Below are 18,807 nucleotides of genomic sequence, written 5' to 3'. Positions count from 1 at the left end.
CTTAAGTTTTGAGCCATGTATTATTATTACTCTAAATTGGGCTACTACCACCATTACTATCTTGTACCCTGCAATAATCATTTGCTCAAACTCACTTTTATGAGATGAATGGGAAAAAAAAAAAGAAAATCGGCCAAACTTATCGGACAAAAAAATCGGCATCATATATCGGCCATCGGCTGCCCTGATTTCTAAATATCGGCATCAGCATCGGCCAGTGAAAAACCCATACCGGTCGACCTCTACCTAAGTGATTTAATGAGTTAACTTACAGCTCTTCGATCATTTCGGGATGTCCCAGGTCTTAGTATCTCGATGACATACAAGTGCTTATTACTGCTTTTCCACATGTTTCCTTCTGAGTCCATAAGGTATCCAAGGATCAGCAGCCTGAACAGAAATTCATGAAGTCCTTTCTTTACCTGTAAGTATATAAACAACACTGAAAACAGCATCAACATTTCTTTCTATTTCCAAATAAAATAAAAAAAAATAAATGAAAAAATCTAAATCAGGTAGCTACCATGGTGGTGACATCTAAATGATAGACTGAAAGCTTTTTCTTGGGGCTGTTGAGCAAGGACTGAAGGATGACATTTTCATCAACTCTTGGCTCAATTAACCTGATGCACTTCAGCTGTGAAGGCTTCTTGGTGATCTTCAAATTCTCATACATTCGTTTAATGTAAAGTGATTTTCCTAGAATGCACCACACAGATGTAATTTAGCATCTTACACTTTTAGCAAAAATAATTATAATCACAAATAGGGTAATTTATTTAGCGGACACAAATTCTGAAAACTAGCCAATTTAAATCCATTACTTGAATATATACTCACCAACTCCTGATCTTTCTGAGGATACAACTCCCACACACTGTCTGTCTTTGAATACAGCAGCAGCACTGGATATGTCAGCTGGTACTGTAAAATGCCTAACAAGGTATTGCTGAATACTGACAATTGGTTCTTGGGGAATCAAGTGCAATCTAAATTGACTAAAAGCTGAAGGAAGGTATGCATGTTCTCTGTTAGAGCTGCAGACCAACACAAGTCTGTAATCATTTCTGCTCTGTGCACTTTGATGCTGAAAAAATTGTTCCACTTTGTAGCTGACTTCATAGGTAAGTTGGTCCACATAGAGCATTGTGTATATCTTCTTTCCCCTGTAGCCAGCAGAGAGACAGCGCCTGAGGAAAAGTTCCACTTCTTCATAAGAAGTGAAAGCACTACAGAGGAGTACTTCATCATAGGTTGGTAGAGGCTGACCCTTGCTGCTCATGTAAATTGAAATGCAAGATATCAGAATTTCTTCAGGAGGGCAGATGATTAGATTTGGTCTTCGAGTAGCCATTCCATTTGGAAGTTCTCTCTGAATGTACTGTGTTCTCTCATCCTGTGAGGAATCACCCTCGTGTTCGCTGGGGCTGTTGGCCAAAATTTTAAGTAGATATCCAAGATTTCTGACATCAAGGGAGTCTGGCAGAAAATTGTTCATGTTCCGCATGTAAGCATTCCAAATCACATCTAGCTTTTTTGACCCAATAGCATCCCCCAACTGGCTTGTCAAGTCATCAAACAATAGGCATGGCTCCTCAATACTCACATTCTCCATCATACTGGATACTTCCATGAAAGTTTGAAAGTCTAAGTCATCATTTTGCTCAGGAACCTTCTTAATTACTTCATACTGAAGCCTGTGCCAAGCCTGTCTCAAATCTGAAGTGGTGCAATTAGGTTTGATAAAGGAGAGCATCATAAGAACTTGATCTTCCATTGTTGCCACATTGCTCTGGGTGAGCTGATGGCACAGGTAGACTACCTGTTCTGCAGTGTAATAGTTTAGGAAATAATGCTGAGATCTCTGCTTGTCCATAAAATCTTTCCAGAAGCATAGGCAGCTCTCCATTTTCTTACAGACTTCCGGCAACTGTTCTGTGACTTCACCTTCAATCATGACACTAACAACACTTCCTAAATCGAGGTGCATAATGATGCATTCTTCTTTACTATTACAGTTGACCTTTGCCTTCCAGTGTCTGAATAATGGATTTCCAGCAACAAACAAATCAATAAATGCACAGGCCAACCTCTGTACACTGGCAAAGACCTGGAAACAGGAAAGAAGTTCAGGTATAATTACAACAACCATGGTGAAAGACAGCGGAATAAAAAAGATAAAAGTTGTAAAGTCACCTCTGTAAATCGATTGACTTCACGCTGGCCCTGATCTCCTTTGCCCGACATTAGCATTAATTTATTCTGAAGTTCCCTGAGGTCTTCAAAAGAATAAACGCGTGTCTCACAGCCCTCATCGTGCTCTTCCATAATATGTAACTTCAGAATATCTTCCAAGCACAACTGAAAAAAAGCAATATTCAAGGGTTGATATTTCCAAAGTATTATCTGCATCAAATATAGTATTTTAACAGAATTGACAGAACTAAAAATATGCATTGTACTAATGTATTATTGTTTTATGTATAAGCATTATTTATATAATTGAATCAAATGCTATATTATCATAACATAAAGGTGGTTTACTTTGCATCAGAGAATTAAAAGTGGTAACCAGTTCAATACATGGATTTACAAAATATTTGTATGCTTAAATATCTGTTACAATTAAAAATGTTTAAAATTTACATTTAATAATTTGCTAATAAAATAGCATGTATTTCAACAAACAAGTTGACAAATTAGTCTGACTGAGAAGAGTGTAATATTCAAGTGATAACAGAGCTTCAACCGGAATGTAGTTTTAAGAGTTTTTTTAGGCGATAATGTACTTGTTTAAAAAAACAGTCTCCTCTTGGCTTATATCGAAATCCTCCGACATTTTTCTTTACAAATCCTCGTTTTGCACTTCTAATTCATGACCGGTGTTTTGTTTTGCTCTGTCCTCTGCGTTTCCGTGTTCGTCATTTCTCACCGGTGCATTCACGACGCATACGTCCTATGTCATCTGCCCGGAACGGCTTCCGCGCACAACAGTTAGCCGCAGTTAGAGAAAAGTGTTTATAATGTTTTAAATATAGACATTTTTCATACAAAAATGCATTTATTCGCTACAGGACACCTTTATTTACCCCCCGGAGCCATGTGAGGCACTTTTTATTATGGATGGATGCGCTTTATTGGACTTCTTTTGGACTTTTGAAGTAAAATTTTTTTAAAAACTTTTCAAGCACTTTCAAGGTGCATTTTCAAGCTTTTCCAGCACTTTACCACTGTGGTAAAACACATGTTTCCATACATACTTCACGTTCTTCACTTTAAATCAGATGTTATTGTTCTATTAAAAACCACCTGTCTGGATTGCATTGCCTAATATAAATAGCCAACATACAGGATATAAATTACAAAATTTGTAAAAAGAAAGAATTGACAGGGTATCTGCAGGATTTTAAAAATAAAATGTAAGGCTTTTTAAGACCTGCACAAATAAAATGAATACTGTATGAGTGGGGTAGGGCAATGTCTATGATGGTAACATATTAATGACTGGTACCATCAAATGACTGTAAAAAAAGTTTTATATAAAATATACGTTTTATATAGTAATAAACCTCACATTTTAGCCTTTAAACAATTTTTTAAGAAAAGGGATTAGTCAAAAGTATAAATTATTATCTTAATTTAAAACACACACACATCTTGCTTTGTTAATCGTTTGGATTATTGAAGGCACCTTTTATTTGTTCTGAACAAAAATAGCAAATTGCCAGCAGGTTGCCAGCAGGTGGCACATTTGGAACGGAACAACAACTGTTTGCCCGGTAACGACTGTACAAAAAGCAGAACTGTGCTCGTTAACGCTACATTATCAGACATTACACGTAGGCAAGATGAAATGAAAATGCCATCAAAACTTCTGAGGGCAGGCGGTTCCCTTCAGAGATAATTTCATATCAAAACACCTGCGCCACGTTTTGACTATGTTTTGTTTGTTTATTCAATGAAATCATACCCTGGTGTGTCCATTGCAGAAATTTGTGCGGCGGCTGGCTGGGCCTCGCTGTCCACATTTGCCAGATTCTATAGTCTGGACATCCCGGCCTTAAAGGCGCGGGTCCTTTCTGCATAGCAGGGCACTCTGTCATATGACAACCAGTGCTTGGCGTTTGCCTCCATGTACACTCTTGGCCCTCAGTGAGTTCCGAGGTTGTACTGAATTATTTCGGGACGATGATACAAGGCTGGGCCGACCTCTCTGAGTTTAGCCCTACTGCCTTTTGCGGGCCTTCCCTGCAAAATACTTGGTCCCTCTGGGCCCCCTTGGGTGCTTAAGGCAAGTTCAAGTATTAGTCGTTCCTCTAGCATAGCATGGCGGGATTGTACTGGTTCCCCAAGCGTCTTAAACAGACGCAGTACGAGTTCCGTATCTCAGGGAACCGAGGTTACGTTAGTAACCGAGTACGTTCGCTCATAAGACGACTCTGAAAGCAGTGCCATTTTGAGGAACCCCTCAGAAGATATGTTAGGTCAGTATAATGAGACCATATAGCCTTGTCAAAACTGTCAACGCTCATTCTCACCCTTGGTTCAAAGTGAGGATATTTCCTTTTGAGGATAAAGGATTCTTCACTCAGGGTTAGCATCTGTTCTGTTAGAAACCATGTTGCTTCATGAAAATAGAGTGAGGCATATATTGTCATTTATTTTGACTAATAGAGGTCAAGGTCACAGCAATCAGATGAGACAAGAGCACTCTTGCATAACTAGGAAACTAGATCAAATGAAATGAAAATAGCAGCACAGGAAATATTGAATTCAAATGTGCAATCGAATCAGTGTATCATTCGATCATTCGTTTTTTGATTTAATATTGAAAGTAGAAAAATGAGAAAACGGCTCCTTTTTAGTTTTTTCGTTTTTTTCCCAAAAAACAAAAAACGAGAATTCAGCTTAAATTTTCGTTTTTGGTTCAGGGGTAGAAAAATTCTGTGTAGGCCAGCGGTTCTTAAAGTGATAGGGGGTCCGCGAAATAATTTGCTATACCCTACCGTATTTCCAGACTGTAAAGTCATGTTATTTTATCATGATACATGCTGTGGTTTATTCCAAAGTGACTTATATAATGCACTTAACATCAAATAATCTAAATGTAGACCTTTAAAAGTAGGCACGTCAAGTATTGGCTGTGTATTGGTTCATGTTTGTGGCATGTGCCAGAAAAATGTTCAAGGAGACTACAGCAGCGCATTCTGTTGTTTTCTTTATTTTTCGAAAGCATGACATTTTGTATTCATTTTGAATGTACACAAATGAAAATATACATTTTACCATATGACTATAAATGACAGAGTATTTTCCCTGCTGAGGAAAAAAAATTCAAGTGATTAATTAATTAATACCCAATAAATAAACTCAGCAAAAAAAGAAGAAAAAAAAAAGGTTATGACTGCTGCTTATTTCCTGTACATTTCAATACTGGTTTGCGCTTGACTGTAATCGCGTTTGTCCGCTTATTTAGTTTATTTAACCCATCGCGTCTTATTGGGACTCTCTGTATACTATACTAATCTATACTAATGGATAAATATAATTGCAGTATATAATACAGGCTTAGCTATAAACAAGCCAAAACAAAGCGAAACCGAAGGTAAAATTGGGCTCATATCCTACCTCTCTCATTTGGCACAAATCCAAATGTTTCCATAGGCCTACGCGATGCATTTGAAGCTATTTATTAGGTAAAATAGGTTTTGTAGTTCACGCGCGTTCCAGTATCTATGGAAAAATCATAATGAGCAAAAATATGCCACACTGGACCGGTGCTCACGCTGAACGGCACGGTGAACGGCTGCGCTCAGTGCGCTTTTTGCAATGAATATAGCATAGTGTGCGCCTGAGGCGCCGGCACGATCAAACAGCAGAAACATAGGCCCTACTCGGTCATTTTTGGTCATACAGTAGGCCTAAGGCATAATTCGAAACTGCAAAGTGCAAAGTGTTAGCAGTTTGAAGATTCAAGAATATTAGCAAAAGTTTATTAGAATTCTTTCTAAACGCTCTGCCATTCTTATTTCGCTCTGGAACCTGAACGAAAAAATATTTTTGCCAAGAACGAACCAAAATGAAAACATTTCGCTTTTAATCCGTGTATTTAACAGCCTGGGAGATCTTCCCAGGGCAGTAGCCTGCCTCTCAGACTAAAATCAGAGCGCCCACTCTGGAGATGGCACCAGAGGTGAGGGGGCACAGGTGGCCGGGCCGGGCCCCCTGAGGCCCCCCTGAGGCGCCGACGCTGGCCTCTATCATGTAACTGTAACTTATGTAGCCAGCATTAAGAATGTCCCGGTGAGGAAATTTTCCCACTGATTAATTAACCTGTGACAACACCAGTGTTATCCAAATACACTCGCACATTTAACAAGAAAAGATGTCGATGACGTCCAGCATCTGTAGCTCTTATTTTGATTGTGTTTGATCTTTAGGTTACATCTTCCCCCAATCTTTTAACCGAAATATTATTAACATTATTCGTTATTAACAAAATGAATAAGACATAGGCATATGACCTATGCCCGCGTTGTAACACAAATAAATGAGAAACTATGGATTTTCCCCTTTCCCCTGCTCAGATCTCTTGTGGCAGATTGCCAAACTCTGCTTTCTTATCCAATCTGGAGTTGTACCTCTCCTATTTGCCTGACGATCAGCATGGTAGTATTGTTAAGCTGATCAGGATGTATCCGGCACTGTTCCACAATGTTCCTTCCCAAACCACTGTCTTAAGTCATGACATAGATGTTGGTGAATGTCCACCCATTAAGCAGCATCCATACCGTGTAAACCCACACAAACGGCAACTAATGAAAAATGAAGTTGATTACTTGTTGCAACATGGATTTGCTGTACCCAGTCAAAGTCCATGGCGTTCTCCTTGCCTTCTTGTTCCCAAGTCAGACAACTCCTTGCGATTTTGCATTGACTACCGTAAAGAAAACAAAGTACAACCACATTGCACCAAACAAATAAATAAATAAATAAATGGTAACCACATACATCACAGATGTAAACAGGGAATTAAACATAAGAAATACGTCCTGGGATGTAACACTGGCAAAGAATGCTTAGTTCTTGGTTCATTAAAACTCGCTAAACTAAACGAACAAAATGACTAAGACTGATTATATCCGCGTTAAAACAAACTTTTCCCCCATTAAAACGAACGCTCAGTTTGTGGTCCATTATTACTTTAGTAAAAAGTAAAAGTTCTGCGCGTTCGCCGGAGCCGGTTCGGTCAATCTTGCGCTGCGGCTCGTGCTGTATGAAGCAGACACTTGTCTGCTGTCCAACTCAACTATAGGCTACATTATTTATGTTAGGCCTATTATATAAAAATCGGCGAATGGATGAACACACCGGCACAAACCTTTAGAATTACACTGAAAAAATTTTGGAGTAGGATTTACTTGAAAAAAGCTTGGAAACAATTTTCACTCAGAATAGGCTAGTTAATTTACAAAACAATGCTAAGTAAAAGCCTAAACATAATTATTAGTAGCTTTAAATAGAACATTTTAAGTTAAGTTTACTTGGGGATTAACAGTAAATTTGATTGACTCTTTGTTTGTAAATTTTACCTAAGTAATGCATATCACTGTAAAAAAAATTGTGCTGTTAAATAACAGTAATTTAGTTATTTATCTATCTAGTTATTTAACAACATGTTAAGCCTCGAGGGCTGTGCACACTCATAACATAAATCCTGGCTAAATGCCACATTCCCGCGGCAATGATTAGTACAGTAAAAATAAATCCACCCTTAGCCGATTTGCATTTACAGTAGGCTATTTGCAATGACCATCCCATGTCCAAAACTGAGAGTATTGTCTAAAACAGTGCTCGAATTGAGGTAAATCCTATAGGGGTCCCCCACTTATTTTTTATTTTTTTTTGAAGAGGCTGGGGGTTGTTATGTGTTGCTATAGGCAAATACATTAAAATGTCTAAAAAAAAAAAAGTAGAAAATAAACTCACTGGAGGGCATCACTGGTCAAATTCAGTAGCAATTTATTTGATTATTTAATCTTTATTTACTAGTGAAAATTCCAGTCTGAGTAATGGTGCCAGTTGTCCTTTTGCGCCACCTGGTGGAGACTTCACAAATGAGTTTGTGTGACTGTATGCATACTGTATACTTCAAAGAATGTCATGCACGATCATTTTGATTTATTTTCGATATTTTGTTTTGATGCCATGAGCCAATTTGGATGACTTTGCAATAATCATAAATACAGACTAATAATTAATTAATGATCAGTTATAATTACAGTCACAGCACTCATTTGTAAACCACTTTGGATAAAAGCGTCTGCTAAATGATTAAATGTAAATGTATAAAATGTTAAAAATTGTGATAATGAAAAATGAGTGCACGTTTCCAATGTATGTAGGTAAAATACAAAAGCTCCGACATGGAGTGGATAAATATAGTAGAAAGATAGAAAAAGAGAAAATTATCTGTCAAAAAAGTCAGTAGCATAAGAAGCTTTCTTTTTCCGACTCATTTTTTTCGCTTAGCTTCACCGGAGGAGCACAAAACAAGCAGCATAAACGATGTGATATGCACTTAGCGGTCTATAGATATTGTAGTATGCGCTTAGCGGTCTATAGATGTTGTAGTAGAGGCATTTACATTTTGACAGCCTAAAAACAGACTTCAGTCACATGTATGACTGTAAATAATGAATTAACGAAATGTACCATATTCTAACTGCGTGAGCTTAAACAGATTTGTCATAATTTTTTACTAAAAAAAATTCTGGGGGACCCTTCTACATCTATTTTTTTTTTTTTAATCTGTGTTTCTCATTCGTTCTGCGCTGTCTATGGGTAGCGCGCAGCTTCACCATACAGATTTAACTACGCGCACAGCTAAATAAAATAGGCTGGGTGCCGATTAAAATTTCTGTGAAACGCATTAGGTTGCACAGAAGAAAGCCCGATCTAGGACTGGCCCCGTACAGCAGCAGAGGACTATTATTTTGCTAAACGAACTGAGGATGACGTCACGGGCTCAGATTTGGTTGACCAATCTGCGGAAAGGGGCGTGTTAGGACCGCCCACAAGGGGGAACGAATTTTGAAGTTGTTTATCCGTTTTCTACCAAAAAAAAATATATATACCAAAATCTTGTTTTTTTTTCTCGATTTTTTTGAACAAATGAAAAAAAAAAACACCGTTTTCTTGCTTCTGCTTAGTTTGTTTTTCAATTTGAAATGAAATATCAAAACGTACACGGACCGTAACTAAAGAGCTTCTGGTCCTCAGTAACATCTATAGTAGAGAAAAAAATACTATCAGAGTCATTGGGGGACCAGAAACTGTTTGGTTACCCACATTCTTCAAAGTATCTTCTTTTATGTTCAACAGAAGAAAGAAATTATTACAGGTTTGGAACAACTTGTGAGTGTGTAAACTATGACAAAAATTTCAAATGACAAAAGGGGTGAACTATCCCTCAGACAGTTTACTGTGAGCAACTGAAATGCTTCTCTGCAAACTGTGCATTCATCAATAGTTACAAGACAGACCCATTGATAACGGTCCCATTCAGCCCTACATCTGGAAAGCCTTGTGTTCAAAGGGCGGACGTGAGCTCTAGATGATTTAAATCTGCGCAGGTTTAGCGCATGCTGCGCTCGTGTGAAAGGGCTTTAATGGCACATGTTCTGGAGATGCCGTCACTATGGAAACAAAGACACCAAAATGCAATCATGTGCAAATGAGCTTCCCTAATACTTCTTATGAAAGTGATATAATTATAATTGCTATCAGTATTCTAAACAGTGCAAAACACTTATTTGTTTATTCAAATATGTGTTGGCCTTTGTAAAATACGGGACAAATCGTGTCCCATATTGATTTGATACGGGACGCATCATTTTACCTTTAAATACGGGACAATTCCGTATTTTAAGGGACAGGTGAATCCGTGTAGGTCCGTGTATGTTGCGTTAATGCGTTTTTTTATTTAAAATTGAAAACAGAAACATGCGAAAACAGCACCATTTTCGTTTTTCGTTTTTTCCAAAAAACCGATAAAACAAGAAATCGCATTGATGTCACATGGACCATTTTAACGATGTCCTTACTACGTTTCTGTGCATTGATCGTGGTAGTTCCCTTGCTGTCTATGGAGGGTCAGAAGGCTCTCGGATTTCATCAGAAATATCTTAATTTCTGTTCCGATGATGGAACGACGTGAGAGTGAGTAATTAATGACAGAATTTTCATTTTTGGGTGAACTATCCCTTTAATGTTTTGCTTTAACTGACTAAAAAGGTAAACATTGGTAACTACAAGGCTATTTTAAATATCATTTGCAGTTTCCTAGGTTTGACATCTCAAATTATTTGGACAATTTGCGGAACAATTTTTGTCAGAAATGACCTGAGATATTAATGACTGGTAAAACATCCATGCAAGAGTTCAAGCTGAATTCAAACTAAATTCTGCTAGAACGAAAAGGAGAAACCTTTAAACTGGATTATGTTTTGGACCTAATCTCATTTTATTAAATGTTCTAATGTACAGTATGTGTGTATAATGCTATATGACTCATGTTGTCAGTGAGAACAAAGTGAAAGACCTTTACCTGACATTTTGCAGCAACAGCCTGGAGAGCACACTTCTCCACGCTACCCACCAAAAAAGGCTTGGAGACATTAAGTTCCTCAACCTTTGAGCAATAAACCTGGATTTGGTCCAGAGGATCTTCCTAATAAGAGCAAAAAATTGTTTTGTATATTTACAAATACAGAACAACAAACATTGACCTGGACAACTGCCCTCACTGACATGTTTCATTGTTAAATGGAAGTCTCAGGTCACATTTATTTCAGTTCAACCAGATGCAAATCTCTTAAGATGCTTTGTCTCAATCATTTCAGTAGATTTGAAATGTACTGGAAGGCAAAATCCTGTGGTTTGATGGCACTTGTATGAACTTCTATTAAACAACAAAGAAATGCACTGAGCTGAGCTAGAACAGACTAGACACTAGGGTTGGGAACAGGGCCGTCACTAGTGAGGAGAAAGGTGGTGACAATTCTAGGGGACCTCAGTGTTGGTTTTATCATTTACACGTGTTGCAAGTTGAAAGTTTATCATTTGCAAATTTGTCATTTGCACGTGTTGTTAAGCCTTGGCAATTTAAAACCATTCAAGCCCAAGATGCTGCAAATGACCTTAATTCAGCGTGCACACAGAGAGCTACATCTCTCAGCCTGCGAACACCGCAATGAGTTCTTTTTTTGCATCATATTGCGCTTGAATGGACAAATACATACAAAATTACGCCAAAATCTTGGTGAGTATCCTCGAAAACTGTCAGTGACCACTCCTAATTTACTAGCTGCTATCGGTATCCTATATGTCATTCCGAGACAAAAGAGAGAGAAAATCACTGCTCTATAACTTTAAGGATTAAACAATATTTAATTTATACAGTGAAGAAGACTATGCAAAGCTATTTTGCATATTTGTTCTATTTATGCTATTTAACCCTAAAATGTGGGACATATACTGAGGGATACAAACGTTTGAGAAGCTGTGGGGAGAATCAGTGAAAGTGTAGGTCTTATTTCTTGGTTTCATTTTGAAAGGGTGTTTGTTGTATATTTATTGTTGAATATTTAGATTGGTGACTTTGTTTCTACATTCTTTGTTTAGCTCACAGGAAGCATTTAAAACTGCATGGCCGTCTCTAGTGGGAAATTTACTCACCCTCCAATAAAAGTTGATCTAGTTCACATATGGGCAGTCGTGGCCTAATGGTTAGAGTCGGACTTGTAACCCAAAAAGTTGCGGGTTCGAGTCTCAGGTCTGGCAGGGATTGTAAGTTGGGGGGAGTGAATAACCAGTACTCTCTTCCACCTTCAATACCATGACTGAGGTGAGACCCTTGAGCAAGGCACTGAACCCCCCACTGCTCCCTGGGCGCCGCAGCAATATAACTGCCCACTGCTCCTGGTGTGTGTGTGCACTTGGATGGGTTAAATGCAGAGCACAAATTCTGAGTATGGGTCGCCAAACGTCACTTCACTTCATATTTACACATGTTGGAAGGCTTAAAAAGCTGTTGTTCAGCATTAGGATTACATTGAAATTTTATGAATTAAATGCTTACATTTTTCGTAATCTGTCTCTAAATGTTTGTATCTCAGGGGATACATCACCCTTTTAGGGGTATAAATTAAGATATAAAAACATACTGTATATTTAGAATCTGTGATTTTGTGGCTTTCTGTTCAAGAAAACCAAATCTCTTGTAATCTTGACAAAACACATATTGTTGGAAAGGTTTGACAGTCACGGTTCCATATTTGGTAACTGTTTTGTAATCGAAATGATTGATTTGTGACAGAAAACTGCATTTTAAAAAATAATAATCAATAGAGTTTGGGTGCCACCCAGTGGTTATTTTTGGCATAGTGTCCAAACAAAATCTCACAGGAAGCACAATTTTGTGATATCAGCTTCAAATTTGGAACATAACTTGATTAGACATATGGCTTTGATTTTATAGCAATTTAGAGTGCAACATTTTATAAAATATTTATTTAAAATAATAAAATAGTATACTACATTATCTTTACTGTAAACTTAAACTTCGATAACATTTTTTAATACTTAGTTTAAAAGCTTTCACTTCAGCAATAATCTGCTATGTGTCTTCTTTACAAAGAGACCAACCTTTGGTCTGTATTCCAAACCATGTTGTATCAAGCATTTATAAACAAGAGTCAAGTTTTGAAAGAAAACATTTTCTGATGTCTCTTTATGGTTTTGCCCTTTTTAGGGTTAAACGCATTATTTCAAATAGGGTACAATATGCACCGGGGGCCCCAGCTACAGCCCTGGATGGGAATTTAACAATTCCTGTTTAGCTTTTGAACCAAATAACAATTCCAGGTTCTTAACAAATTTAAGGTTTGATTCTGTTTGTAATTTTGAGGTAGCACCCCATCCCTAATAATCAGTCCTATATACTAAATAGAGTGCATTTGAAAATAAACAGCATTTGAAATGTGCAAAAGAAAATATCAAAATCAATACTGGTCACTGTATAATACTAAACAGGAGAAGATTAATATTTTAATATCAATAATTATATTGATTTACATCTGACAAGCCTTGCGTATACAAACTGATAAATATTTATATGTCATTTTATTATTAATATATATATATACGTATATATATGTTTTTTTTTTTGCCTGACTCATTAAAAAGAGTCATTAGCGCAGTATTCCAGGCACAGAATAGAGGAACGTAGATACTAAACAATGTTAACTGAACCAAAAGTCATGGAACTTGATTATTAACATTTTGAGACATACTCTGGAATTTTGTTATCAATACCTTTTGATACTTTCCCTCAAAGTCCTGTGTAAAAGTCTCTCTCCATTCTTTAGTAAAGTCCTTACTCATGAATTGAATGGATACAATGTTATTCCACATCTGTAAAGCAGAACAAACCAAATTATTATAATAAAGTATACAGATATAGATGATGGTCAGTTTAAATAAACATACTTGTACTGCATACCTCAATCTCTCTAGTGAAGTTGGCAGCCGTTTGATAACTTGTGTTTATAAGTCTGCCTTGAAAAGTTTGTCCAATCCATCTTCTGACAGTTTGTTTGGCATAACGGAGTAACTCACAAGTCTTCTCAGAGAAAGTGTCTGTTTGTTGTGTTGTCTTTGGGTTGAACAAATGCCAGGCATATTGGGTCATTGTCGTCTGAACATCTAATGGCTTTAATCAGTTATTATTTGAAACAAAGATATTATGATTTCAGAATGGAATACCTGGGTAAATCCTGACACAGCAGCCACAAGGTTCATGCAAGCAACAGGAATATCAGTAAACGCATGACTGACTCTTTTGCAGATCATCTCTAGAAGTTTGCAAGCTGCTTGAATGCACTGAATGCCATAATCCTCATTTAGACAGCTACAACAATAATGAAAGCATGTTAACCAGTGCATATTGATAGGGCTATTGTTTTTTTTTATTTTGTATTAGGGGTCCTGATATTATTTTAATATAATTTAATATCACAAAATTTAGCACATATCATCTAGAAACCCTCTTGAGAAAATGTTTTTGCATATTCATGCCAATGAAAAGGAAGTGGCCTTTTCATCATATACAGTATACCTGATGATATTGGAATCAACTTGAACTTATATTTTATCTTTATCTTTGCCCCAAGCCTTTGTTAAATTCTAACACTGACTGGAAGTAACTTCAACCAGAGTTTGCCATTTTACCCAGTATTGGAAAAAATTGCAATAAAACAGTTTTCACCTAAAAGATGATAACTGGACACCACTCAATGAATTAAAACATGCAACATAGGGCTAGTTTTTGTCATATTTTGCTGTTTTGTAATGTGTAAGTTTATGTGTTTGTCTTGTTCTGATCCTTTTTTAATTGTTAGATGGAGCTATTTCGAAGGGAAACAAAATATGGGTGATTAGCTCTGCCCAATTTCATGTTGTATTACTGGGCAGCTAATATTAATAAAATTCATATTTGGCGTAACTCTGCTGGTATGGATTGGTGAAGGGTAGAGGCACACTTCTGTTCTTCTTCTAAATGCACAGATGTAACTTGTAGTAGGTCTTTTCTGGCTCCTGCTGATTGTACATATGTTTTTTTTTCTATCCAAAGGTGAGTGATTATTGCTTGTCATTCTTTCACACTCTTTTGAGCATTTGTAATATTTCTTAAATATTAAACCTTGCTTCCTCATTGCTTCCAAACCCCTTTTTTTTTTTTTGCACCACGGCGCAGTTTTAATAGGTATAAAATTCCACGGCATACCACTAAACACTAAAATATAGCAAAATTGCACAAACATGCATTGCTTCAAATGGCATATTAAACTGGATATTATATTAAAAGTAGTATTCACATTAGAGGTCGACTGATGTATCGGTTTTGCCGATTAATCGGCACCGATAGTTGATTGCTGGAACTATCGGTTATCGACAAAAATCCATGCCGATAGTTTTCTGGGTTGCGTCCATCGCTGGAGCGGCTGAGAAGGGTCTGCTGTCATCATACTCATTACACAGTGCGAGAGCGTACTCTAGTGGTTGAAATCACTGACAGCACGTGCTATTTGTTTAGACACGTGATACTGCACGCTGAACAGAGCGGGAAACTTCAGACGCGGATTTAAATGCAGCCGACAGAAAATCCTGCCGCGCCACAGAGCGCCATTCACATAGTTTTCCTTTAAATTACATTATATTGGTCCCGAATCGTTGTTAATGTACATAATGAATTGTGTATTGTGCATTTTCAGCAAAACGTTTGTCTTTCTGTGGCTCTAATAAAGTCTGTGTGCTTCATTTATAGAGCTATAATATAGGTCGTGCTTTCTCTTTCTGTTTGCTCCATTTTTTAAACACCGAACATCAAACTCATCTATGCCTCATTGATCATTCTTGAAGTAAACTTGTGTCCGTTTGGTGATTAAATAAACTGTTTTAGACCACTGCTCGAGTTGAACGCAACGCATCCGGAGTGTGTGTGATACCGTTGAGTTCTCCTTGACTCAGCGCTGCGCTTTTATTTTGATTAGATAATCATCAAGTGTTCAAGAATAGAAGCAGTTCAAGTCTGAGAGTATACATACAATATCCATATGTATATAATTTTAATGCTATAGCCTTTGTGTATATATTTAAAGATGTGCATCTTTAAGCATGACAGTTGAAATGAAATGGTAACACTTTAAAATAAGAGTCCATTTGTAGCATTAAGATTAATGAAAGCTGTGTAAGTATTGTTCCTTGTTAGAGTGCGTTAATTTCAACATTTACTATAATTTTATTTTTATTTTTTTTTTACTACTACTACTAGTATGGTTCAGTACTGTTTTTGTTAATAAAGCACTATTTTAGTTTTTGTTCAGTATCAATTTTAAAACAATCAGTTAATTAATCGGTATCGGCCATTGTGGTCTAACCTAGCTATCGGTATCGGCAAAATCCATTATCAGTCGACCTCTAATTCACATTTAATAGGAAACTTGAGCTAAAGTCAGGTAGGAACACAAGGTCATAGGTAGCTTTATGTTGTTAGTGATGATAAAACAGATTTACATATCATCGCTGTTGGGCGGAAACCTCTTTTGCCCAAAATGTAAATGTTTTTTTTATTTATTTATTTTTATTCTCCTCCACTGGGTGTGGGTGTGAGTTAACTAAAAAAAAAAATTGGAACGTACATTGACTCATTTATTGGGTCTACCTAATCATGTTATGTGACAAAAACACAGCTATCATCTGAATTGCTTATCATTTCATAATGCATACTCATTCACACGGGGGTCACGGTTTGGCTAAAATATTTTGGCAAGCAACAAATAAACAAAATATTATTTTGATTTTAGTAAAAGAACTTTACCTGTATCTTTGTTCAAGCAAGTGAAGCTGAATGTGTTCCAGAATCTTCAAAACGCTCTGGGATAACATAACAGTCAAATATACAGGGTTCAGACTGCTATATTTTTCTAAGTTATATTACATGGTAATTTAATTTGTTCCAATTTAAATATATGTATGATTTTTTTCTTCTGATAGCTTGACACTCACTGTTGAAGTGCTGTTTGAGATTTCTTTGGGGCATTTCATGGTGAAAAGCTGCAGGATGTCCAGGAGCTCTGCATGGATGAAGGAGTCACACTCGACCAACTCATCTAAAGTCATCAAGTACATCCAAGACCGCGCCAGCAGTCTGTCCACCTCCACCAAGTGTGCATGTGCCTTCATGAGATCCAACATTGCCCTAAAATAGAGGGATTAAACAATGACAAGTCAAAAATCAGAAAAAAACATTTTTCATGTTACTTTAAACTGAAAAGGTGGGTTCAAAGGTTTGATGATAGCTACAAGAAAATTTAAAATTAAAACCCCAGGGGCCGGTTGCACCAGCTAGACGTAAAAAAAAGCTGGGTGTAAGCCCTACGCGGGGCTTTGCAAAGTCCAGCTTTACGATAAACATTTACACTTGTTGCACCAACTGAAACTACGATCAGGCGCAACTACGCCCGGCGTAGACAATGCACATCCACGCCGACACATTCTCCCGCAGTTATAGATATAGCGGAGACGACGTTCACGCCGCAATGGCTACAACTAACTACTAATAGGCCTATAGAACTGAATTGCTCAAGACATCATAACAAGTGAAGCCACTGCACCATGATTTAATTGAGTAAACATTTCCTAACAAGTCCGCGTTTTTATATCTGAAGTCTCCCTGCATTCCCATGACAGATTTCATCAAGGTTAAGTAAAATATAATAAATGTAATACAATGCTTCTCTCTAGAGTTATTTCTGGACAGCACGCCAAATATGCTACTAATTGCTTAATCACATTATATGTTAGTGTGAACTCGTGAATGTCTTTCCTGAGGTAATTGTGACTTTACGTGACTTGTGGTTTGCTGGCGTCTTTCTGTGGCTGAAAAAACACGTTTATAGTTTGTGTTTTGTGATAAAATTGACAGAATTTGAAAGCTGATCATTTATTTCTGATTAAAAGTAACAAAGCACAAAACTTATTGCGATTATTAGATGGCGGGCACGCTACAAATACTGAATGGATAAAGACGTGAAATATTTCCAAGCATTGTCGTTCTAAGCAAAATGTCAAATGGTTGAGTTTCTTTTAATAATCCTAGTTCATATGCAATATTTTACTGCATAATTATAACATGCTGTACAGCAATATATTTTGTATTCAATTACTGTCGACAGTGTGGTAGGCTGTCTACACCGAGCTTTGCGATTAATATCGCTTATCCTGCCCGAAAAGACCATAAACATTACAGTTCACGTCTGCAGTAATAATTAACTAACAGACATGAATCCTAAAAACGAATAATGTCAGAGTAAATCATGACTTTTCACTTTACACCTACCTCTGACTAGGCGTAAGATTTAGTCTCAGACGTAGCACTACGCCGAGATGGTGCAACGGGTATAAATTCTACACACGACTTAAAGCGCATTTTACGTCCAGCCTAGTCTTACAACTGGGTGCACGTCCAGCTGGTGCAACCGGCCCCAGAAGAACATTTGGAAACTGTTTATTACATAGATTATTTCATACCTTCGATTTTTTACATACTCCAATTTGAGTCCCTGCAGGCCAACCCAGCACTTCTCATATTGTGCATTGACTTGATTAAGCACTGGCTGAAATGGTTCTGAAGTGCCTTTGAGAAGGTGTAGCAGTGGAATGACGATGATCCAATTGGACGTGTGCTCTGTTCTCACCCTGTTGATCAGCACCTCCACCATGTCAGACAAGCTGAAGCTGAAGAGGGAATCAAAACTATCAAGACCTCTTCTCCAAAAAAGCTGGACTTCAGCAGGGCTGCCAACTCTCACGCATTCAGCGTGAGACTCATGCAATTGACCCTTTCCTCACTCTCTAGATGTGAACCGGTGGATCGGAAAGCAGAATCAGAATCCAAATCATAGTCAAAACAGGCAATGTTCAGATAAACAGGAGATTCAGAATTTGATCTTACAATAACAAACACTCAACAGATTCACTACACTCAGAATATCTCTCTCTGGTGCGACACTCTTTCACAACCAAACGACAACGAAGATACAAACTAGGGCTGCACGATTAATCGAATGTGATTGTCGTGCGCATTTTGTTAGTAAAGCCGGTTCTGTAATCAGCAGTAAATCATCATCACGTGCTTTCAGATGGAGCAGAATGTACTACACAGAGCCGTAGTTCACTGACAAG

The 18,807-nt window shown here is 37.4% G+C and overlaps 1 protein-coding gene across 1 annotated transcript in view; it reads right to left on the bottom strand.

Annotated features, from left to right (window-relative positions):
* The window catches only part of LOC107714542 (E3 ubiquitin-protein ligase rnf213-alpha-like), a gene marked incomplete at both ends in the record, with an annotated part of 59,140 nt that extends 40,786 nt beyond the window's left edge, over positions 1-18,354 (bottom strand). Inside the window, 11 exons of the mRNA XM_016520409.1 lie at positions 273-422; positions 524-699; positions 841-2,110; positions 2,197-2,361; positions 10,610-10,732; positions 13,378-13,476; positions 13,565-13,717; positions 13,828-13,972; positions 16,442-16,497; positions 16,630-16,822; positions 18,154-18,354. Coding sequence (XP_016375895.1) covers positions 273-422; positions 524-699; positions 841-2,110; positions 2,197-2,361; positions 10,610-10,732; positions 13,378-13,476; positions 13,565-13,717; positions 13,828-13,972; positions 16,442-16,497; positions 16,630-16,822; positions 18,154-18,354 — 2,731 coding nt within the window. The remainder of the gene's footprint in view (positions 1-272; positions 423-523; positions 700-840; positions 2,111-2,196; positions 2,362-10,609; positions 10,733-13,377; positions 13,477-13,564; positions 13,718-13,827; positions 13,973-16,441; positions 16,498-16,629; positions 16,823-18,153) is intronic.
* Between the last annotated feature and the right edge of the window lie 453 nt (positions 18,355-18,807).

Source organism: Sinocyclocheilus rhinocerous, unplaced genomic scaffold (genome assembly GCF_001515625.1).
Source record: "Sinocyclocheilus rhinocerous isolate Xijiao unplaced genomic scaffold, SAMN03320098_v1.1 scaffold719, whole genome shotgun sequence".
NCBI classification, from domain to species: Eukaryota; Metazoa; Chordata; class Actinopteri; order Cypriniformes; family Cyprinidae; genus Sinocyclocheilus; species Sinocyclocheilus rhinocerous.
The sequence above is the reverse complement of the archived record's forward strand: the minus strand, read 5'-3'. Positions and strand labels throughout refer to the sequence as shown.